At 38.7% G+C, this 25,830-nt stretch overlaps 1 protein-coding gene across 2 annotated transcripts in view; it reads left to right on the top strand.

Moving 5' to 3' along the window:
* unc13bb (unc-13 homolog Bb (C. elegans)) overlaps positions 1-25,830 on the top strand; it is a 75,480-nt gene that overhangs the window by 23,349 nt on the left and 26,301 nt on the right. For both annotated transcript variants that reach the window (XM_057321364.1, XM_057321365.1), the window contains 9 exons: positions 10,200-10,493; positions 10,586-10,670; positions 20,607-20,653; positions 20,834-20,912; positions 21,978-22,052; positions 22,350-22,569; positions 23,327-23,554; positions 24,497-24,638; positions 25,084-25,253. In XM_057321364.1, coding sequence (XP_057177347.1) covers positions 10,200-10,493; positions 10,586-10,670; positions 20,607-20,653; positions 20,834-20,912; positions 21,978-22,052; positions 22,350-22,569; positions 23,327-23,554; positions 24,497-24,638; positions 25,084-25,253 — 1,340 coding nt within the window. The remainder of the gene's footprint in view (positions 1-10,199; positions 10,494-10,585; positions 10,671-20,606; positions 20,654-20,833; positions 20,913-21,977; positions 22,053-22,349; positions 22,570-23,326; positions 23,555-24,496; positions 24,639-25,083; positions 25,254-25,830) is intronic.

Genomic DNA, 25,830 nt, shown 5'->3' on the forward strand with positions numbered 1-25,830 from the left:
ATGCTGCTTACCCAGAAGGCTATGCCACTATTGACCGTAGACGAAGGAAAAAAACCCGGGACCCAGGAGGGACGGAGCATGCTGGAGCTGAGCAGTTTCCTTCAGATCTTGTCCTTCTCCGCCAAAAACGTGGTGAACTTGCGTTACGTCAATTGAAAGAAATGGAGGAGACCGAAGAAAACATGATTCCATGCTTGATGCCATACAAAAATGGCTTGCTCTTCAAAACTAGAATGGGGGCCAAAAACAAGTTAGGAAACACACTGGAGAATTATGTTGGATATCAAGAGGAGGAAGCAGACAGATTTAAAGATGTAGGCTTTGATTCTGATGGTTCAGAAGAGCTTCAGTATTCCATTGGTTCTGACGAGGAACTGGAGGAAATATCCTCTTTAGCTAAAGCACTCAGGGTTGAAGAGAGAAAAAATTATGGCCACTCTGGTCACTGTTTTTCAACTTACGGTGGCCAAACTGAGAGACTGAGAGATAAGAAGAGTGGAAAGGGTAAAATTGTGGGTTGGGCTCCAGAGGTCATGTTGTCTCCTGTAGAGGAACCAAATGATGAATATGTTGATCCTATGGATGAGCTACAGTGTCTGGTTGAAACTGTATCAGAATATCTAGCTGAAAAAGAAGAGGAGATCAGTAGATATGGATCCTTGCCTAAGTCTAGCAAACCAAGGCTATCATCCCAGGATAGTGCAAGAACAGACTCTGTTGGAGATGAGCAAAGTTATACCTCTAAGGTAATAAATGAAAAACACAAGAATGCCAATGAAAGCAATTCTGCTGGTGCTTCTGACCATGGGGTGGCAGGGGTAAAGAATGCCATGAGCTCATTATTTAGCTCTTTAACTGATAAAGTTGTTTTAAGCTCAAAACATATGGAATCCAAGTCCGCTGATCAATCAGACAAGCCAGGTGATGTTCCTGTTAGCTCTGGTATATCAAAATTGTTTTCCTTCATGCCAAAGTCCCCAAGCCCCACACTAGTAGCTGTGATATCCCCTACTCAGGAGTCCCAGTCTGAAAGGAAGTTTTCAATGCCATCTCTTTTGCCTTTCCATTCATCTGATGCCAAGTCACATGGGGTAAACAAACAAACCCAACCAATCAAAAATGAGCCAAACAAGTACAGTGGTGTCACAACTTGCAATGAGACGCTGTCCTCAGTGAATTCAGTGTTGGGAAAAGTAAACCCTATAAACGGGACAGCCAAAAACTGTTCTCAGAATGGCAGTCTAGATCTTCATGATCTTGATGAAAAAGGAAAGCAGTTAGAGCATCAGTGTAGAGCTGTGAGTGACAGTTTAAAGTTCAAAACTGTGGAAAATATGTATTTTGATAAGGCACACATTGAGCCTGTAACACAAAAAGCATCTGAAGAGATAGGATTTTTTAGTCCTTTTAAGATATCTTTCAGTTCCTTAATCTCAAATGGATCACCAGTGCCTCCTCAGACTCAAACGCAAACAGTTTTTCCTGTTTTTAGATCAGCAGAGGACACATTCAATGTAGGAAAACAATCAGTTGAATCCTCCCATGGAAACAAACTGAAACGGCCTTTACCCTGTTCTGAACACGTGTCTGTCCCACAACCCCCAAATGCTGAAGGGGGACTATTTTCTGGATTATTTAAATTGGCTTCTGGAGAAGATGCAAGTGCATCCAAAAACATCCCATCTCAACAACCAGCTAGGCCAAATCAAAATGTTTCTGCCACAAGTACAGTTACAGGTATAGTTCCTTCTCAGGCGCCTGACAAAATCAATATCCCAATGGCAAAATCAACACCCCAAGACCATAAAGAATCCCATGAGACAATGACTAAGGGAAACACAGATACAGGCTGGTTTTCAAGTCTTTTCAAAATGACACTCACTGACCCACAACCTGGTTCTCCAGCTACCCAAAGGCCTAATATTCAGAATTCTCCTCTTCCCCCAAGGTCAAATGATACAAGAGGGCAGCAGCAAAGCAACGTTCATTCAGTTTCTTCAAACGAACAAGTGCTCCAAAAACATAGTCCAAATGAAGTCTTGTATGCTACAGAACAAAAAACATCTCTTCATGACCAGGGCCTGTTCTCTGGTTTGTTTAAGTCTCCTTCTGAGGATACATCAGGTTCCCAAGCAGCTCCCCATCAACAACCAAAAGGAGGTTTACTCTCAGGATTGAAGAAATTTGCATACTTGGGTGATATGACAACAGATACTCAACCTAATCAGCCGCAACCAAGGAGCGAATCTACTCAAAGAATAAATCAACAACAAAGCTGTCAACAAAACCAAACTCATTCCCAACAAAGTATGTCTAATCCCCTTCTCTCAGGTCTGTTTAAAGTTTCTTCCACAGATAATGTGTCACATACACCACTTCAAAATAAAGACAGTGAGTTATCTCAAAACCTGTCAACAACTGCAAATACCCCACATCAGCAGGGAGGACTTTTGTCGGGTCTTTTCAGATTTGCCTCTAATGAAAATGTCTCTAATACTCAAGCAAAGATGTCACAGCAGCAACAGGTATCTTTGACTGAAAATTCCTATCAATCCCCAGTTCAGCAAATTTCTGAGGGACAGAGTTGTAAACCTTCTCAACAGTTCAGAACCCAATATCAGCAATCAGGCCAAGATCTGAAAGGCAAGTTAGATGCTCCTAGACAAATTAAAGATTCTTCTCATCCACAAGGCTTTATCAAGTTAACCTCTTCAGATAATGTTTCTCAGTCAACTCTACCAATAAATACATCCAACAGTCAGACCACTCCAGCTCAATCACAACATCAAAATGTGATTCGACAAAGCATTTCCTCTGAAGATAATTCATTTAAACAAAAATCCAAGTCTGGTAGTCTTATCACTAACATTCTAAAAATTACCTCTGCTGAGTCACAGGAAATGACTACACCATCTTTTTCTCAAGAAGACAAGTCAACTGTTACAAAACAAGGTTTTCATCAGGCAAGACCAGATACATCCTCGCAGTCAGGTCTTTTGTCTGGTCTTTTCAGTAAACTCGCATCCTCATCTGAAGACTTACCACCAAACAGTCAAAATTCATTTGAAATTAAACAAAAGCAGAAAACAGTACCAACAGAGCTTTCCACTCGACAAGGAGAATCAAACAGATGGTTGGCTGAGCCACCCTCACACAGTCATGCTGGAATTCAAAACCAAAAACCCTTGACTCACCAAGGTTTCTTAGCTGGAACATTTAATCATCATACAACAGAGGTTTCTTCTGCCAGACCAGGAAATATGGTTGTGAAAGGATCACATCTAAAGACAAACTCTATAATTTCCTCTGGACTTCCTAGACATTGGGTATCTGACAGGATAATTAACAGGCCTAGCAGCTATGACACAGAGAGCCTTGATTTGAGGACACCAGCAAGTTATGCAAGGTCAAAACAGAATAGTTCTTCATACTCCTCAAACAGCACTGGTCATTTATTTAATTTATGTGACTCACACAACCTTTTACCCTCAAGTCATATAAGAAACACTTCATATAGCACAGAAAATCTTTCAAGCTTTCCTCTTGGTTGCTCCTCTCAAACAATAGGGTTAGGGTCACAGGATTATTTAAGGAAGAGTTATCCTTCCTTACAGAGTATGTCTGGACAGTATGGTCAAGATTTATATGCAAATTATGGACTTGGTCCCAATGATGAACACTCATGGATCCAAGAATCTATTTTGTGGCAACAGCTGAATGATCAGTCACTGGGCTACTATCCTGAGGGACATCGAAATGTACTAGGTGATGAATTCCATGAATCCTCACAATGTTTGAATACTGTAAATATGGATGATAATCCGCAACATTGTTTTATCCAACCAGGGATGAAATGGCACAATAACAAGGGAGAGAGCAATAATCAACCAGAGCACTCTAAAGGTATTCCTAATAGTTCAATGAGACCAAGGGCTTGGAATAGCCATGGCAGTCTGGATGTGATTAGTACCCAGGAATCTGAAGGTGTACTAAATTTGAGCATGAAAGGTAATAAATTAAGCAAGTGGCACTCATTTAATGCAGACAGTTATTATAATCTGAACAGTATTGCATATCATGAGGGTTATTATGAGGAAACTCCTCAACATCTGTCACACTCAGCTAATGGACAGCATATCTACCAAGCCACATCAGACATTTTCAGTCAACCAATAAGTAAAGGAAGCTATGTTAATTTAACCACATGTCACAATAATTGGAACCACTCTTTAACGAGCAATGTTGATATTGAGGAATCTATGTATTTTGAAGAATCAGAGTGGTATCAGCAATGGCTTTCACTTTTGGACCAAGGAATGTGGTGGCCCTCAGATGATGGAGATTGTGGATACTTTGTCTACACCGATTATGAGTATATTTATGCCCTGCTGACAGACGGCTCTGGGCAATATGTCTATGCTTGTGCCCCAGAACAAGAGTGGGGGAATACAGGGGACATCTATCCTAGTGCCTGGCTGTATAATGAGATGGTCATGGTTTGTGGTTTTAAGATTCCTCTCTACAATGAAGATGAGCTCCTTTGGTTTCCAGGGCAAGACCAAGGTGAAGCTGAACTAACTGCCCCACTTGACTTGTCTGCAGCCTATAGAAACGGAAACCAAATTGTGAATCTGAATTTGGAGCGCTTCTCAAAGATGTTTGAGGACTCTATACTTAATCAAAAACAGCAAGCCATTGATTTTTCCTTTTATCAGTTCAACAAAGTTAAGATGGACACAGGACAGCACTGTCAGAACAACTGTGACTACTGGGATACTTCTCAGGAAGCTGTTGATCTGTCATGCTATGGGGTTAACCACAATAGTGGAAATATTAATAGCAGAGGAGTAAAAGAAGTGCTATCTAAGAAGGTTTCTATTTCATTTGGTGCTACTCCTACCACAAATTCATCTACAGCAGGTAAATACAGCTGCTACCAGCCTCGACAGAGACGCCGTTCATCCACCGGAGTGCAAGTAAAACACATAGAGGAAGTTTCAGAAGAAGAATGGAGTAAGAGAGTACAAACTGGAGAGGAGCAGCCAAATCGATCCATTAACAACATTTCATCTTTTCTCTCCTCCATTGTTGGCAAAAGTCCTGAAACCAAAACCACAACTGGTTTAAGGTCACCTATTTCCAAGGATGCCCCAGGCTCAGGACAGGTTCACAGCAAACTAGCAAAAGCATCTGAAACCAAAAATGATGATCAGCAGGGCAAAAATATTATCACAACAGGTCTTCAGAGTCTCAAATCAAAGATCATAAAGGGTGACTCAAACCAGTCAGAGAGTACAAATCAGTTGGGATTAAAACCAATTTCAACAACATCTGGAGTTTTGCCAGCACCATCTACCACAACTTCTCAGGGTACATCATCTCAGAAGCCTAAACTAGCTAGACAAGCCACGATGTCAAAAGAATGTTCTGTTTATTCAACAACTCTTGTTTCTACCACTACAATTTCAAGCAATTCCTTGCTCATAACATCCAAACTAGCCCCTCCAGAAGTTTCTCAACCAGTGGAAACACGTAGTGAAAAATCATCAGAACAATCAGGAGGGTTTTTAAATCTTTTCAAGACAGCAGTGGGAGTAGAGGAGCCAAAAACAGGGCCCTCTATATCCTCTCAATCAGTAATTGGACAACCAGAGAAAGATAGATCTGCTTCTGTTGGAGTAAAAACTTCAACCTCAAAACAAGAAAAATCTGGAATGTCTAGCATTTTTGGGTCAATAGGTGATATCTTTAACATAGATACTCCTCCTCACACAGATTCACAGACCCATCTACAACAGTCTCCCTCACAGGTGTCACTAACCTCTTTGAAAAATGAAGTTAACAAAGATGGCCACAAAACGACAACAATGCCAAAAGGAATTCAGAAACCGCAAACAATAAGTACCTGTGTACAAGGCAGTGAGTCTGAATCTCCTAAGGTTTCACGGTCATTTCAAGTAAAGAGCATATCTGCGTCGCAGATATTTTCTACAGATGCTAACAAGGGATCAACACCTGAGAGATCTCAAACTATGCCACCAACTGGGCAGACAAAACCAGAAGCCCCCTCCCAAAACACCAGTGGGCTGTTTGGTTTTTCTGTTGGAGATATGTTCTCTGGGACCCCATCATCTAAAGAGGAATCTTCAGGCAAAGGGCTGCTGTCCATATTTTCTGGTTCCAATCAGCATCAAGCTCAGTCTCAAACTCGGTCTGCTTCTTCTCAAGAGCCACTAGGTAAAAATATCCTGTCTTTTTTGGGTAGTTCCAGTATGCAGCAGACTTCGCCACAGTCAGGGTTGTCAAGTCAGTCTAACAAACCAGGATCTGCTCCTCCTAAAGAGACTCCAGGTCTGAATTTATTTTCTATGTTTGGTGGTGCTAGTACACAGCAGTTTTCAACCACAAATGATTCTTCCAAACAAAAATCAACATCGGGTACTGTACCTCCAAAAGAACCAATGGGTATGGGATTACTCTCCATGATCAGTGGTTCTGGTAATCAGCAGACTTCATCACAGCCTGGATCCTTATATCAGACTCCACCATCAACTGGAGCTGATCAACCTAAAGATACACCAGTGACAGGACTTCTGTCTATGTTCAGTAGTCCAAATCTCCATCAGACATCACAACCAGGGTGTGCCACTCAGACTACATCTCAAGGGGCCGAACAACCGAAAGAGCCTCTAGGTAAAGGTTTATTTTCTATGTTTGGTAGTCCTGGACAACCACCAGCTTCCCAGAAGGCAGGATCAGTTTTTGGTGGAATATTAGGAGGATCTTCAAACTATAGTGAGAGTCCTGCAAAAAGCTTATTCTCCATGTTTGGAGCCCAAAGTCCTCAACCAACAACTAGGCCAACTTTAGACAAAAGAGTACCAGAGACTTTCTCCCCTAATGCACAAACAATTAAAATTGTGCCCAATTGGAATTCGAGTGAGACTTCTGCAAAGGGTTTGCTTTTAGTGCCTGAAACAGCCAGTCATCCATCACCTACACATGGTCACTTTACACCTAAATCTGACCCAACCAATGAGCCATGTAAAGAGTCTGTAAAAGAAATGCCCACTTTGTCTAGTGTGCACAGCTCACAGAAATCTCCACAACAATCAATTACACTTTCTACTACTCTTGATGATAAAGAGCTTAAGGAGTCACAGAGTAAAAGCTTACCATCTGTGGTCACTGGAAAAATCTCACAGCCAAGCTCTGTGCAACACTCCTCTCTTCTAAGTCAAGAATTACCAAATGAAACCCCAAGTAAAGGACTTGGTGAATCTGCACTTGAGCCGAGCGAGTCGAAGGCTACACCAGTCTCTAATCCAACTATCCCAGTCCCAAAATCACATCCAGGTATTGATGTTAGATCTCCTCAATCTAGAAAGTCACCAGCACACCAGGAGGGTTCTTCTTCTGAGGGTATAGCACCACAGAAAGATGGAGCAAGCTCAAGCTTTCTGTCATCTCAAACTGGATCTATACTTGGTGGGATTTTACATGGAGCTCCAGGTTCAAAGGAAATTCCTGGCAAAAATCTTTTTTCTATGTTTTCTGGACCTAGTTCACAGCCCAGTTCAGGAAATGCAGGACGTAAAGCTGATAATACTACTCCAGGTGCTTCTGCGTTCAATGAATTACCAGGAAAAGGTTTATTTTCTGTGTTTAGCGGGTCAAGTTCACAGCAAGCCACCTCCCAGACACCTTCATTATTAGGAGGTATTCTACCTGGAGCAGCTTCAAAAGACACTCCAGGAAAAAGTCTTCTTTCCCTGTTCAGTGGTCCTAATTCAACATCGACACCCAATCAAACAGGACCGACATCTAAACCATCAGAAACTGAGGGGCTGTTCAAGGTGACATCATTATTCTCACGAGGGGATGGCACAGAAGAGAAATCAAGAACTGAGGGCTTTGGTATGTTGACTAAAACATTCATAGAAGAAACAATATCTGAGCCACAGAAGCCTCAGAATGAAAATATGAAACACCCTGCTCCCTCAGTTGATCAAGTAAAAGTAACCTCTATTGCGTCATTTCAATCTGATGAGAATGAAAAAGTCTCTGAGCCAACTGATATGAAAACATTTGTTGAAGGGAGTAATCTAGATGTTTCCCAGGAGTCGATCAACTCCAAACCTGGAGAAGCTTTATCAAAAGATATTGATTCAACCTCAGAGCAGAGTACAAAAACAGAGATTCAGTCCACAGATTTTCAACCTCAGCATAAGGAAGATGCACATCCAAAAGATGCTAGCTCGGAAGATCAATCTAAACCTGCAGAACCACAGAAATCTGTCATAGATTCATCAGCTGAGGCAGTCACTGGTTTCATGTCTAAAATGTTCTCTGGTACAAGATCAGCAACAAAGTCTTCGCCTGAACCAGGACCTCATCTACGAAACATCTCACTCTTTAACCTTTCGAGTAGCTTACCCACAGAATCTTTAAAAAAGGACCTTTTCAGTATGTTCAAACCAGAAACACAGAAAACAACTGACATAACACCATCTGTTACCTTGGCTCCTCAGTCTCCTCAGCCAGTCCAAGATAAAAGTCCACCTAATGCTTCCTTGTCATCTTCAAAGGATGATGCGTTGTGTGAGGGCAAAGATGATAAAGCTGAACTCCTGAAAAATGAACTTTTGAAAGAAATACCTGCTAATGATGTCTGTTTGGGTAATTTATCTCTATCTGCTGTAGATACTGACTTTTGTCAGCCATCTGAAACAGATGTTAAGGAGTCTATTATGGAAGGTGAAATAATAAATGACAAAACTGTCATTGTTTCTGAACCTGAAGCCAAAGACAAATCTTTACCTGAAGTAGACAGCAACTCAAAAATAGGTCAACAGCCTCCAACATCAGAAACCCAGTCTATATTTGGCATGCCAGGTTTAACAGCACGAAAGTTTGGTTTCATGGCTGGAGCCACAGATGCTGGAAAGTCTTTTGGATCTTTGTTTTCATCACCTACAATACCAAACACAGAGGGCAAGCTTCTTTCCGGGTTGAAGTCATTTTCAGCAGGACTGTTCCAAGAGGAAAAGCCAGTAGGTGTAAAAGAAGAAACACCAACATCATTGTTTGGAACAAAGTTAGGTTTTCCATGGCAGAAAGAAACTCCAACACCTAAGCAACAAACACCCAATGTTGTTACAACCCAGCCTAAAGCTGATAAAAATAAAAGAGATATTGAAAATAATACTGCTAAAATGGGGGAGAAGGTTGACAGTTGTGGTATTGTACAGCCTAGTGACATGACACAAAAAAATGTTGCAAACTCTGAAATGATCTCTGGTAGTGGAATCCAAAACACAAATGTTCCAGCAAATGACCCAGATAAATCCCTATTTAATGCCTCCACCCCTGATCCTCCTTTTTAAAAAGAACTGGAAATCCATATCCAGACCCCACTTTCTACAGATGTCTCATCAGGATTACAGCAGGAAAAGGACCTTTTCATTCCAAAAAGGCTAGTAGAAGCACAATAAATGGTTTTGTAAACCATTTATATTGCGATGAATATGTTTGTATGCACAATTATGAATGTAGGATTATAACCAAATTTGCTTTCTTAGAATGTATATATATGCTTTTTTAGATTGGACTTGAAGTGAACGTGAAAAATTCTTCCTGCGGTTTTCCCTTAAGTCAGCAAAACTATCAAAAGTTTTTTGCGTAATTTATAATAATACCACCACATGCCTTCTGAAATATTTTATATGAAATATAACTTTTTCCTTTTTTTAATTTTCTTTTTTTACTTAATAATTTTACATTATTTTGATTGATATTCAAAACTTAGTAAAACATTAAGTCTTATCATAATCAGAATATTTTAATAACTTTAATGTGCATGTAAACATGCTTACTAAATTGTGTTAGTTTGCGAAGACAGTTGCTTCCCTTATGTGTGATTTGTTACTCCTTATTGCTTACGTGTCTTACTGTATGTGCCTTGTTTCCTTATACTTCAACATTTCATTAATTTTTTTATTTCTGATAATTTTTTATTAGCATGTAGCATTTAACAACATTTCATAATTGATTGTTTAGTCTGGCAGAGCATCAAATGACAGTATATGTACTGTAATTTGAAATAAATGTGACTGAAGTTAAAGAAAAGTTACAGATTATGTTTAGTGAAGTCATTTCTGTTGAATGTACCTCTTTGTCATTTTATTTTGAAACACTAGCCCTGTGGACTCCAGTCGTTTCGGCTCTTCAGGGAACCTCAGCCAGGCTAGTTCTCAGCTCAGCGAGACTGGACAGGAAAGTGCTGTCGGTTCAGAAGTAGAGGAGTCCTACCATTCCTTCCACAGCACTGGCTGTCGGCCATCAAGAAATGGACATCACCCTACCAACGGACATACTTCCTGGGGAGAGGGTGAAGGATTGAAGTCCGCTCACGATAACGGAAAGGGAATAAGCAGCACCAAAAAGGAAGTGGTTTTCCAGTTGGACAAATCCCCTGACAAATCTCTTAAAAGGTATACAATATGTGTATTGTGGTTGCTTATGAGTGACTTCCGTGTACATTTGGTGTATATTCATTGAAGATGTTTCTTCTTTCCACCCTCAGAGCTGACGGGTCAGCGCTACTGTTCTCTCCATCCAGAGTGCGCTGGCTGAAAGCGATCAACAAAGTGAGAGTTCAGCTTAAGGAGGTACATTAGGAGCTCATGCTCTCCATCTCCTATATCTCTCCCTTCTCTGGTTTATCCTGTTTCATAATTCGACTTCAAGACTACCCACATGTTTTATCCTTTAAACCTATCATTTATCACTTATCATTTACCAGCATCTTACCAGTCTGTTATAAATGTATGACATTAATTTAATCTACTAATATAAATGGGGTAAGTATGCATTATAGCACTCCACTCAGCTCATTCATTAACATCTGTTTGGGATTGGTTGAGTTTGACCTTTTTTAAAGGGTAATTTATCTAAAAATAAATGCCCACATTAAAACCTTTTGAACAAAAATTGATTTGTGGTTGGTTTGCTAAAACGGATGGTTAAAGGCACAGTATGTGATTATTTTTTTTACGCTAGAGGTTGCAAAACAATAACAATGGCATAGCCTAATGATGCTGTGAATGAGCTTGGGATAATGGGAGTTGTAGTCTTTACCTCCACTGCTTATAGAAATCAACCTGATGGGACTCACAAATCATGTTCATGGATGACGTAGTGAATATAGTTTTATGTCGGTTATAAAATAAGTCAAAAGACTGCAAAGATCATTCCGTCTATGACAAACAAAGTATTGCAAGAGTGATTCGAAAGCAGAACTACTGAATTGCTCTTTCACTTAAGGCTGTTTGATATCACTGATGAAGTCTCAACACAGTGAGCTAAAGAAATGAATAGTTTCTCTCTCTCTCTCTCTCTCTCTCTCTCGCTCTCTCTCTTTCTCTCTCGCTCTCTCTCTCTCTCTCCTTGACAGCTAGTAATTAGCTGTGCTGTCCACCTTTGTTTCCTTTTATGGCTTTAGAAAATGGAGTTTATAAGCCACTAGAAATAAATTAATGTTACAAAATGTCGCAATGTATACAGTGCGTGCCTTAGAATACTTCACGTAAAGCATGGGTTCTCGAGATTTTATAAATAATATTTCATTCATGTGCATTAGTGGCTAACATCCTGAAGATATCTTGACATCTTTGCTTTTTATATAAATATATTATTAAAGATGTATTGAAGGTTAAAAAACATATTCTATGATATGCTGTAGTTTGCTTTTTGCCAAATAATTTGCATAGTAAGCCAGGCTGTAAATGGAGGGAATCGCGGTGGGCGGAGTTCAGTGAGTGAATTTTAAGGGAGGCGGAGTTCCACCTTCAAATGTAATATGTAGTAGCCTTCAAATGCTATACAAATTTCAAACATAAATAAAGGATTTTCTGCATTTTTGTTTTAAAAATATCTACTATGTTAAGTCCCCTCTGTCATTTCCAGCACTACTAGTAAGAACCTTAAAACAATTAGTGTTTTTTCCATTTTTTACTAAACTCACTATGGGATTTTAAAATTATAATTTTATACAAAAATGCCCTCTGTTCATCACTTTTGGCCACTATTGTACTTGTTGAAGACATCTATATGAATGTGAGCAGGTGGAGTAATATATTCCATTACTGTAACAGCACTAAAGCTAATTAAGTGATCTCACAAACGGCACTCCTGATTGAGGCTCCATTATAATGATTGATGCTTGACAGGAACTGGACACTGATATTAAAGCTTGCTAGATAAATACAGTGGAAGACAAAACTGTACATTAGATGTGGTGTTGCATGTCATTCAGTTTTATAAATTGCAGCATGTGATGGAAGACATCTGGATGTATTTTTCAGTAAATTGAGTGGTTTTGTAATATTATGGAAATTGATTCATGACCGCACAGTATTTCTGACTCTGGTTTTCCCCCTGGTGTATGCATACACAGTAACATGGTACTGTTTGATGGGATTGGTGAACAGCAAGAGAATGCCGATAAGAGACCACAGGAATAGTGGAGAGAGAGCACTGGCATTCTGACAATTCCAGATTAACTGTGTGCTTGAATACATCTCCAGAAGAGAGAGAGAGCGAGAGAGAGCGAGAGAGAGAGAGAGAGAGAGAGAGAGAGAGAGAGGAGAGGGGTTGTTTAAGGGAGAGATACTCCTCTTTGACATTGTCACACAAGCCTAAGACTGTAGCCACTCAGCTGCATGAATGTCACTATGTGGAGAGATCTGCCTCTTTGTTGAAGATTTGTTGGATCGGAAAAGTGGTCGGATGGGTAATTTCTTGCAAAACCGGAGAGATGGTGTAGTTACAAATTTGAAAGCTGGAAGTATATTTTGGATGTTTTGGAATGGTCAAAGTGAAATCTAGTTTTTGAACAGTTTGTCTTTTTCTGTGAGGTAAGTTGTGTTTTTGGAGCGCTTTTTGCACAATAATAGAAGGAAGAGGTGTGCTACAAAATTGCCAAAAAAAATGGTGACATTTCACTATTTTTTAAAATATATTTTAATAAAGGAAATAAAACTTGTATTTAAGACCATTAAACTATTTTTGCATTTTATTGGTTCTTTGGTAAAATATCATCTATACATTTTTTGTATTATTTACCTAAACAATAATTGTTAAATATCATAATGTGTATAGTGTTGTAAAGCTAAAGATTAAAAAGTAATTGTTGTATTGAATTGATTTCTTTAGCCTGGTCATGAGAGTTCTCAGTTTGTTCATGTTCTTCAAAATACCAAAAGTGATCATATATCAATCTCCAGGAGTTTTAGAAAGTAGAAGCATTGTTACTTTTGGTACCTGATTTAGAATCATTCAAGAAAATCTAATTTCAAAGGAAAAAACAATGGAAATAGTTGTTTTGTGTATTATGTATGTTGTGTCATTGTTCCTAGGTGGTGTGGTGTACTGGTTAAAACCGCTGAAAGATTGTTGGTTTACTTTCGGCGAAAAGTGAATTTGGAGTAATTGGGAGGATTTACTTGTGTATTTTTAGATTATTATGATTATTGTTAGATTATCACAGTGTATTAACTAAATTAATCATTTAGAATTAGATCAAGAACTTGAATAAATAATGTACATATACTGTATATGGGATTCCTTTTGTGTCAATAAAAATGAACGCAAACTTTTAAAAAACGAACAAAATATACAATGAGAAAGAAAAAAAACACTTCTCAATTTTTCGTTCACCTTTCTGGCACAAATCTCACGTGTAGGCGGGATTTATGGCCGCTTTACGCTGATTGGGTAGTGAGTTTTTGATTGATAGCTCCCTGACAAGGAAGTCGATACTGAAGACAGTACAGTGCAACGAGTCTTAGAGAACGATCTTTATGCTGTTATCTTTATTGTTTGTACTTAAAACTACTTTCTTATTTAGTTAGTATATTAGTAATTGGTATTTGAAGTAGGTAAGTCATGCGTGGTGTGGATCCAAGCGTCCTCCTCATCCTCAGGTAAATGAATGTAATTCAGATAATAAAGAAAATCACTAAAAGTTTTATTCCTGTACAGTAGCAATTCTGTCTTTACTAAGTGCGTTCATTGTGTGCTTTATATTTTTTGTCAGGTATTATTTTATGTACTATTAAGATTATTTTCTTAAAAAGGAACTAACAACTTTCATTATAACATCCAATAAAGACACGTTACAGATTATTGGGAGAAATTAACGTGCTAAATGAAAACATTGCTGCATAGTTACTGTACAGAGATTAAAACTTTTAGCGATTTTATTATCTCGGTTACATGACTTGTGTCCAGCTGAGGAGGAGGATGACGATGTCGCTCTTGCAAACAGTCTCCTTTTAAAGAATTATGTCCACTTATAAGTCAAGTAATGTATCTTTCTTTTTAAACTCATGGTGACTGTACAATGTTATACTCCTTTCTTTACATTCACAGATATTACACCTCATAAAACACTACCAATACATTCAAATGACATTTATGTTTTTTAACCGCTACAACAAAACAAATTCATAAGGTGACACAATTAGAGGCCTTTATAATGTTTTATTCATTTAGTCTGCCTCTTGCAAACAACAATTTCATTATGTATTTACACACCTACATAAAACAGGTTAAAGAGACTTCTTAAACTATAAACAAACATTTAAAGATAGAAACAATACATAAAATGCCACCACGATTATAAATTATAAATATGAACTGGAAGCATAACACTTTATTGTATATCTCCTCAAAACTCACTAGGCATCTCGTTTTCCTGATATCATTGAAATTATAATTATAGACTGCTGTCTTGACAGCCTCTAAACCTCTAAATACTATCCTGTCTTTACTCAACGTTGGCTTGTTGTTATGACGTGATAGAGCCTGGAAACGTGTCCTACTTTTAAGTGAGTGAAAGTTGGCAACCCTGCTAATATACTAACAAAATAAGAAAGTAATTAAAGTACAAACACTAAAACAATACAATACAGAAATCCGCAAGCAGATTGCTCTTTAATCCGCTGCACTGTCTTCTGTATCGACTTCCTGGTCAGGGAGCTGTCAATCCAAATCTCACTAACCAATGAGAGTAAAGTGGCCATAAATCCCGACCACACGTGAGATTTGTGCCAGAAAGGCGAACGAAAATTTGAGAAGCGTAAACGAAAACTCGGAAAGCGCAAATGAAAAATCTAGCAGCGAATTCAAAACTATTATTTGCAAAAACGAAACTTAGAAAATTGTTAAGAAAAATAGCAGTTTATTTGAAAATCATGTCACATTCTTGCAATTGAGTTTATTGTTTTCATTATCAAAGTGTTTTTTTTCTTTCTCATTGTATATTTTTGTTCGTTTTTTAAAAGTTTGCGTTCATTTTTATTGGCACAAAAGGAATCCCATACATATAATGGTAAATTTGGATTTTATCTCAACTTCAACTTTAAAGTTGTGTAGCTGGGTCTTTTCTCTATTGTATAACATTTAGTAAAAGTGAAGTTACTTTTTTTTTTTAACATGTAAACAAGCTCATTGATGCTTCATTGGGTAGCTCAACCTCCTTTGAACTGTACTGTATATTTCCTATTATTTATTATGCTGTACATACAATAACATTCAAGCAAAGTAAATGTGGACGGCAAGGAGCCATAGTTTAGCTTAAAGACCTCCACAAAATACAAACCTGACCCAAAACCTAGGTTCGACTTTGCAGAGTAGTGCGGTTTCATTACAAATTCAGAGGCAGTGTCTCGGTTGAGCAAGAATATGAAAAACTGTGTTATGATAACTTCTGCTATCTCTGTAATGTATTTCCAGTTAGCATAAGCAGGTGTTTCTAATCACATGTCAGTATCCTCATTGGTCTGCAAGGCTGACCTTGCATACGATTATTACTTTTTCGCTCTACTCTTATCATGTAAACACACCTGATTGCATTTTCTAAATCACATTTAGATATTCCAGAGTGTTTATTATGATTTAATGTTAAATTAAGTCTGAGCGTGTGTGTGAAGTTACATCGTAGCCATCGTGATTAGATAAAACAGTAGCACTAACTTAAAGTGATTCAAATGTTACTTAAAGTGCTCCATTTTAAAATAGTCATTTCTTGGGTCAGCTCTAGATGTTAAGTTAAAAATCTATCATAAAGTGTGCCTGCCCCGACATCCGTTTTAGTCTGTTGCAGACGCATGGCAGCCAGCCAGCCAGCATTGTGCCCTTGAAAGCTGCCAACCTAAACGCTCATTGTTGGAGTCACAGTAAAGATCATGCTGGCCATTAAGTGCTTTTGGAGAATAACAAAAAGAACAGGCTCTGAATTTCAATTACTGCCTTATTTATTCATTTACTTATTGGTAGTATGTTACAAGAAAGCATGTGTTGCTTAAGATATGTGGCCCGTTAATTTGTATTTTCTTGTTAAAAATCTGTATTTCTGCATATGAATGAAATCAGAACATTACGTTGTAAAAAAACAGTAAATATTATGCAGGGACACCAGTTTGAAAGGATATCTAATGTCAAATTTACAGTTTAACTTCCATGGTCGCAATGCATCTGTGGCAAAAACCAAGTCATGTTTTGTTATACGAGAAGTACTACATTGCTACATATACAGTACTGAAATCTTAAATAATAAATCAAATTGTATTTATGTGTGAGTATTTGTGATTACTGTACCTAGTGCCAATGACAATCATAATATATTATCTGAGGAAATTGTAAATGATGGCAAAGAGTGCATCCTAAATAAATGAAAGGAAGAAAATGAACAGGCTATTTTGCACAGACAAGGCTTGACAGACAGGAAACAGGGTGAAGCTGCTATTAGACCCAGCAGGTTCTGCTTAACAATCATGATGCATAGTGAATACAGCTGGGCTGTCAGCTGACAGGCTGAGAAATAATGTGTTGTGCTACCGGACCATTACAATACTCTTTTAATTATTCACAATATATGTCTTAATGACTGATAGGTTAATGGGCAGGCTAAGATCAGCTGTACAATTTAAACCCTGATCCCAAAGCATTTCTATTGTAATTCCATTATTATTATTTTACCCTCTGTGGTACTTCTACACTACATGTCAGACATTTAGGCGTATTAACACATTTGCTGTTTTGGATGTCTTTGCATGTAGCATTGCTACTTATTATCACATTCTCTTATAGTACATTATGAAACAGACATTTCTGCATTTGTATTCTATGGGATATGCAGTTACAGTTTTAATAGCGAGATCACTTGTTTTGAAGGAGCATAAACATACTGTACAAATACATATGTTAAGTAACCTTAGACATGGGTTATGCTTGTCAACGTTTACCCAGCATAGATTTTTGCAACCTGAATTCGACTTTAAATTGTATTCATCTATTTATGTCATTATTCTCAAACAGTAGATGCTTCTAAGATTCTGTTGATCTAACACTGAAACATCTTGTGTATCAAAGGTGAAATGCACCAGCTCAGTAATTTCATACATCAGAGCTTCAGGGTTCTGGTCAGCACCTGAAGCACCCCCCCCACATTTTAAGGGATGTTTTCAAGGAGCCGATCCAATGAGCAGGATGAAACAAATAGCTCTTGTGAAATTCACCCAAAAATGTCTAAGACAAGAGACCTTGGCAAGAAGCGAGCCCCGAGTCCCAAGGTCAGTCGAGGCCTACGTAAGAAGATTCAGAAGTTCCTTCAGGGTTCAGGGGAGTACCCTACCTTTGACTCTGAGCAGTCTCCTGTTGAGATAGAAGATGACATGTTCACATGTGGTATAAAAAGAGATCCCTCCAGTCATGAGTGTAGTTTCTCAACCCAACGTAGTTTTAAAAGTCATGCTAAAACCTTTATGGGACAGGTGGAGCTTAACAGTGAGGGAAATGTCATGATCCCATGCATCGAGGCAATGAAAGCAGCGACTGACCAGCATAGTGGCACTGACTATGTAGACGGAAGGGGTGCCATGGATAATAAACAACATCAAAGTCAGAAAAAGGAAGAAGATGCAAGAGGAGGAGGCTCGAGCACCATAGTGGAGCACATCTTGAAAGAACTTCAGGGGATTAATAAAATCCAGGAGGAGATTTCAGACTTGAGACAATACCTGACATCTGTAAGCGGCTCGGTGGATGAGGTGTCCTGTTGTGTAGATGCTGTGTTGATGGAAATTGAGGAGATGTACTCTGTAGGTGCTGTTGGAAACCCATCACCTCGAAGACTTGTGGCTCATCAAAGGAGCCCTGGTAGGCAGACTCCTGTTGCTGTACCTCAAAGTAGAAATAATAGTCCAATAAAGCATAACAAATTAGATAAAGATGAAAGTAGGCCTCCATTACCCAGATCTAATATGTCAGTATGGGATGCACAAACTCACTATCGCAATGTGCCTAGAAGATCCAAATTACATCCCGAGAGCTCTGACAAATCTTCCAGAGTTGAGAAGTCCTGCTATAGTCACTGGGAACGTGTATACATGCAGGAGTTTACAAGCACTAGCTCACTTTCCTCTGGTCATAGTTCTAATTGTCGAGATCTCAAAGGCAGTTATCATTCTAGAGAGGCTGACCAACAAAGTTGTGGTTGGAGAAGTTCTGAAATGCAGCTGAGCGTGAGTGGAGAGGGTGAATGGAGTGGAGACACTGGATGGAGTGAGGAAGATTACTGCTCCTGCCAAAACAGCACAGATGAACTTGAAAATGATGCTCATCTGGAGACCTGGTACAGGTACAATGGTGGCGAGACCAGCAGCACCCCGGGTCATTCGTCACGCAGCAGCTCTGAACACCTTTCCCTACTGTTTGGAAACCATGATGACCCGCCATCCAGTTCATCTAGTGTTGCTGACTGGAGGCTCCCCAAAAAACAGACCCTGAGTGATATTGGACGTGACTGCACGTCGAATTGCATGTACTCACGAAGTTCGGGGTACCACACCATGGATGCATACGCTGACGAATCATGCAGCGGACCATCCCGAAGCCTCAGTTGTTCAACTGTTGGAATGACAGATTGTGATGACGCTTGCCAAAATCTAGACTCCTCTTGTGAGCGTTGCATTTGTAAAGACCATTTGGATATAGAGTGGCCAGAGGGAGTCTTCCCAAGTGGTTCTGTAGATCACTACGATCCAGATTACTCTGAGAATACTGACACTGAAGAGTCCCAGCCACCTAATGTAGACTATGATGTTGTGAAGATCAATAAAGCTATGCTTACCTTCCAATCCGCTTTAAGAGGAGCCCTGATGAATCTTGATACCCCTGAACCCCAGAGTCCAAATGAGGACACCAAATCTGTAGTTTCAAGTGCATGCAATGCAAATGAACTTGAAGGATGTATTTTTAAGGAATCTGACATGGGAACTTTAGACCTAAGTGGGTCACCCAAGAGCCCCGAAATTTCATTCAATGGAAAGGAGGAGCTGGAATTACAGAACCAGCGGCGTAGTTTTCAATCCTTTGATCCTCTTGTATCCACTCCTAGCACTGTCTCTCCTTCACATACCCCAACGGAGTGCTGTTCAGTGGACCACTTAGATACGGCAGATGAACTGCTAACAGACCAGACACCTTCCAATCTGAAGTGTATTCCAGTATTCAGCCCAAAGCATGTACATTTAACTTCAGTCAATGTTGATTCAGACAAAGCGGCTTTCATTCCAGACAACACTGAAATATACCCTGAGGGAATTCATTCAGAACTATCGGCGACAGATGTTAGTGCAAAGCAGGCGGAGCATAGCCTTGAACCAGCTCTCGTAGATCCTCACTACCAGAAGTGCCTTGCCAATATTGAACGTGTTCTCAAAGAGAAAAGACATAGACACAGGCTATCCAGGATTGCCAATGCCTCAAAGAGCACATTCTCTGAAGAGGATTTTAAACAAGGTATATTTTATAACAGTTCTGAACCCTACAATCTATCTTTACATTTGGGTCCAGTCTCTAGTAAGCTAGACCAAGTCGGCCTTTGCTAAACATAGTTTTACTTTTCTTTCTTCTATTTTGTGCTTTGTTTTACAGAGGGAAGCAGGGAACATGATCAGGTCCTGATTATGTTTTGATCAATTGCCAGTCATTTTTTCATGAATTTTATTTTTATCCTACGTTTATTTGAATGCACATTCTTCATTGTAACATTTGATAAACGTATAAACTTCCATCACACACAAAAGAGATCTGCCTTTGATGCTTCTGTATATCATTTGCTGTTTTCACGTGATGTACCATCTTTGCTTGAAGTGCCTTGGTTTTGTTACATTGTTGCTTTTAAGTGCTTGGGGAACTTTAGCTTTCTAGTTGTTCCTATTTATTGAATGTTAACATTGTATGGAAAACACACAACTGCATTGAAGAGTGTGTGTTTGATTTTTTTATTCATGTCTTGCTCTGATTCCATGAATTGCACATCAGTCTGTGGGTCAAGTTTTTCAGTGATGATGCCATTCTCAATACAAACCTTTGTTTTTGGTCGTCTTGTTGTGGTTGGCTATTGCGAGCCTTGTGGTGAAACTCAACCAATCCTGTGTCTTGTCATTTAGGCTTTAAGTTGTACTTTTTTTTAGTTGATCATAGTTTTCAACTATCTCTGTACACCGTGATCATTCTAAACTGTTTTGATGCCATAGGGAAAAGAGAATGGAGATAATTCCAGGCATGCTTGGGTTAAAGCTGGGTAAGTTTCTTGCAAAGCTCTTTTATCAATATAAAGTGAGTGACTGACTAAAATATTTATTTCTGCTATGAAATGGAATTATTCATGAGAGTTTAGTGACATGTTATGAATGTGTTGGCTGTTAATGTATTAATTATTAAGCATGGAAACTAGTCCTGTACAAGGTGCTGATTTTTACAGAAATGGGAGTGGAATATTCGGAATCGACAGTATGCCAGATCTGCGAAAGAAGAAAGCCATCCCTTTGGTTAGCGATGTGGTAAGTACTCATGAAAGCTTTCTGTGTGGCCTCATCTTGAAGACAAGCTACCTGTGGAAAATGATAGTCCACTTTACATAATGTTGTTTCCCAACAGGAATAACAACAGTCCAAATCTAAACTTGTACTTGCTCAATTCCTTATAAAAAATATTGGATTATTTCTAGTTGCGAAACACTCCAGATATATGATGTTGAACTAAAGAAACAACAGAGCACCACTTAAACTATTGGAAGTCATTGTAAAATCTCTCTCACCCCTCTTTTTCCCCCATGAAAAACATAAAATTTAACTTCTTCAACTGTCCTGAACGCATTCACTCTGCATGGTCAGGCTATGGTAAGTTTTCAGAATAACCCACGTGACTGAACCCGCTTTTTGTTTGTATATATCAAGTTTTGATGATACTGTATCCATATGATCAGTATTGGTCTAATGGTATGCAAATACACAAAAATATGAATGAATTGTCACCTGCAGTCTTCAAGGTAAATTATGAATTATTCGTTAAAACATTCACATGAATTAAATGTCATGATAACCAACTGCATGTTTATGTTATTTAAATAATTAATTCTTTAATACATACATAATGCATTTGTCAAACCATTTTATGGTGTCTTTATCATACAATGCAAGTAATGTATACTTAATGTCTTTTAATGTATTTGCAAACCATTAGAACCTTATTTGATATACAAGCAAAAAAGAAACTAGTTTATTTTATAAGTTGGATTACTTTTCTTCCTACATACTGTATATTGACACGTTTGGGTCATCACTTTCAAAGGGCTGGTTTACTAGTGGTTACTTCTAATCCTGCCTAGGGTTACTAGTCATAGTTTCCATTTTCTTTAACCCCCTCCATCCAGTTTCCCTTTTGATTTCCGGGGCTCTTATAGTTACCACCCCTATTGACTTCTGGGTATTTGTGCTGTTGGCTATAGATATTTATTACACACAATAACATTCCTTGTCTTGTCTGACATCCGTTTCACCGGGGTTGATATGTGGGGTTTTGTGTAATGTTTTGCACAGTTCTAACATCTACTGTCTGTATTGTAGTCGCTGGTTCAGGCCAGGAAGGCTGGCATTGCATCTGCCATGGCCTCACGTTCCTCCATAAAAGATGAAGAACTGGTTAGTATGAACACAAATTTTTCTTTATGCATACACACAACCGGTCAAAAATTTTCAAATGTTTTCCCTAACCTTAAAACCTTTCTTTCTGAAACTGCATGGTGAAATATTTGAAATTGTTTTTGTAGACAAATATATAATTGTGTGTTTTGTGTGTTTTGTCTAGTGTGTTTTGTGTGTTTTGTCACAAAATCATTTCTTTAGTTACAATTTTGTTATTCCATAGTTTTGACGAGTTTACTATGTTGTTTTTGTGAATGAACATTTTATCTCTGTTTCTATCTTTCACTTCTGCAGAAGAACCACGTGTATAAGAAAACACTACAAGCTTTAATCTACCCCATTTCTTGTACGACACCTCACAACTTTGAGGTTTGGACTGCCACTACGCCCACCTACTGTTACGAGTGCGAGGGGCTACTGTGGGGCATCGCCCGGCAGGGCATGCGCTGCACTGAATGTGGGGTCAAGTGCCACGAGAAGTGCCAAGAGCTGCTAAATGCAGACTGCCTCCAACGTAAGTTCAAGTGAGAGGTCAAAGGTTCTGACCTTTTTACAGCTTGGAAACATAACCATGTGTTTCTGGTTCTCTCAATAAATGTATTGTCTGAGGTTCTCAAAGTCCAATTTTGAAACAGTAAAAATCGGTTGTGATTTATATAAATTGATTTTTCCCAATGACGTTACATCGCTTGACAGGTCCATTAGCTGAAGTTAAGAAAATGATTTGTTAGTTGATGTTCACAGTAGAATAATTATCACGCACATATATTTTATCGGACAGGATGTTGATTGGATTGATGAGCTTTGCCATATTGTGCAATTTTTCTTTACCCCGTTTCAATGTAAAGGCATTTTTGTGGTTATAGCACAGGATAAATCTCTCAAGTTCGAGAGAGGTAAAAGTGAATTAACAGTCAGAGGATGTCGGATAAACTATGCCACTTTTTAGTCAAGTTAGACAAATACTGCCTTTCCATGGTTTGCTATCAAAGATGTGAAGAAAGTATCTACAACGATGCTATAGAAATATGACAAATAAAAAATAAGTTGATCTTAGAATTAGACGTTGAATCATTAGAAACATTTTAAATACATTTTAAATGCTAATATAAATAACAAGACAGGAAAATGGTTTAAATTTAGAATCATTTTGTTTCTGATTGTTTTTGGTGCTATTATCGTCTATAGATGCTTTACTTCTTTTGTTCTCAGCGTTCAACAAATGAACCCTGACAAGATGCAGTTGATAACCATCATGTTCTTTTATTCAGGTGCGGCTGAGAAGAGCTCCAAACATGGTGCTGAGGACCGCACTCAGAACATCATCATGGCCATGAAGGATCGCATGAAGATTCGCGAGAGGAACAAGCCTGAGATCTTTGAAGTCATCCGAGATGTGTTTGTGGTTAGCAAGGCCATCCATGCTCAGCAGATGAAAACCATTAAACAGAGCGTGCTGGATGGAACCTCAAAGTGGTCGGCCAAGATCACCATCACGGGTGCATTGTTATTTTATTAATCCAGCAAGTTATGTCATTAATTTGGCCTTTTGACTGTTTTCTATCAAAAGAAATGCATACAGCCGTAGAGCACCATAAAATGTCGAAACCTTTGGTTCAATATTTCTGGAAATATCCCATCCGGTATATATACCGTATGTGTCATGGGCAATTCAGGCGAAAAAGTATTACAATTATAAATAACATAAAAATATTATTTAAAATAACATTCATATCAGTTCTATTAATTCCTTTTTTCATTTTAATTCTACCTAAATTCCAATTCTAAATCCTGTTTGCTATCCTTATTTAAAATTCAAACTCCAGTGTGTATTTCTTTGGAGAAATGCAATGTAGTATACATAACTATGTCTTCAGAGGTGTATAAAGACCTTACATAATGAAGCGTTATGTTTTTATTACCTTACAATGAGCTATTTCGATCTACATACACTGCGGGTCCCCTTGCATGGAATTCTTCATGTTGTTTCTACAGTAGCCCTAAACGGACAAACTGCTCTACAGAACGTGTTTCGTAAATACGTTATCTCCTTCAGCAAAGAAGCGAAAATTTGACGACATCTATGTTCTGTGTCAGCCACCGTAATGCTTCGAAAGGAAGGGGTGGAGTGAGCCGCCGCTTGCAATTCGCAACCTCACCACTAGTTCCCGCTAAATTTCATACACTGGACCTTTAAGTTCAAAATTCAGCATTTTAAAGGCCTTCTTTATGCAATTCTGAATGATGCACTACTCGCACAATATTCTAGTGTAATCACATCTTGTACTTTGGAGGTACAGTCAGTTCATATATACCACAAATAGCAAAGACCATATTTTCGTAATTGAAAGAAGAACCCTTGTAATTAACAAATGTGATTTCTCCTATTTATCTTTTTGACCTCTGATGTACCTGACGTCTTATCTGTCTCTCTGTTGTAGTTGTTTGTGCTCAGGGTCTGCAGGCTAAAGATAAGACCGGTTCCAGTGACCCCTATGTGACGGTCCAGGTGGGTAAAACCAAGAAGAGGACCAAGACTATTTACGGCAACCTCAATCCTGTCTGGGAGGAGAAGTTTCATTTGTAAGTATGATCTGACAGATTTGAGACCATCTCTTTGATGACGTGTTATTCTGTTTGTCTACAGCCTGTGGCACTACTGCAGATTCAGGTCTTATATATTTTCAGTAGCAGTGTCATCTGAAGGAACAGGCTGAGAATAGCCCACTCAGTGCTGTCAACCTGTTTTACTACTCTTTAAATGTCACTTCCAGTCTATAATCTTTACCACAAATGCCACTAAAACCCCTACTAAACCAAATTCATTGGCCTGTTGGTGATATTACTCAATCTAAACATATCACAGTGATACTCAAGGGTCCAATAACACACAACATTGGATATGAAACACTTATTTTTAGTCTATATTCTTGAAAGCATAACTCCTAGAAAAAACTTCATCATGTGTAAAGCAGGAAGTGACTTCATAGTTACAGCTGTAACTGCAGCATTATATGTCATCTTTCAGTGAATGCCACAACTCCTCCGACCGCATCAAAGTGCGTGTTTGGGATGAAGATGACGACATAAAATCGCGAGTGAAGCAGCGTTTAAAGAGAGAATCCGATGACTTCCTGGGCCAAAGCATCATAGAGGTGCGCACGCTGAGTGGAGAAATGGACGTTTGGTATAACCTGGGTAAGTTCCAGACTAATGGTGTATGCGATGTCAATGTGTCAAATTTTCCATTGGCAGAATTTTAGAGGTCTTGATTTTTGCTGAATTTTCATGATGTTGAGCTTTGATTAAGTTCCAGACCAACTTTTTTGTCTGCAATGTCGTCTGTGTGTAATATTTTTTTTTATCTAGGAATTAAGTGTGGCATGAGTTGTACCTCCCAATAGAGAAATTACACTTTAGCTGTGTCCGAGATCGCATACTGTGACAGTACGTACTGAATTTGAAGTACCTACCTATCGACCGTTAAAACTGTACGTTCTATATAGTATGAGTGGGAGTAGTATGAATACATTTCGGACATACTGCATCCACCATGTTTTATTGTCATGTGACCCGTATGCTTTTGACATATGACGTGTTAGCAACAACCTAGACGTTGAGATTTAAAAACTGATATCCGTCATAAAGTTTTCAACTATTTTGATTTGATTTACTTTTGAGATTTGACCATTGCTCAGCTTCCGTGGCATCATGGGATAGGTTAGTGTCCTATTGTTTTTTGCATACTGAGTTTTCGGACTTATTTAACGTAAAG

The sequence above is a fragment of the Triplophysa rosa genome, linkage group LG22, assembly GCF_024868665.1.
Source record: "Triplophysa rosa linkage group LG22, Trosa_1v2, whole genome shotgun sequence".
NCBI lineage: Eukaryota > Metazoa > Chordata > Actinopteri > Cypriniformes > Nemacheilidae > Triplophysa > Triplophysa rosa.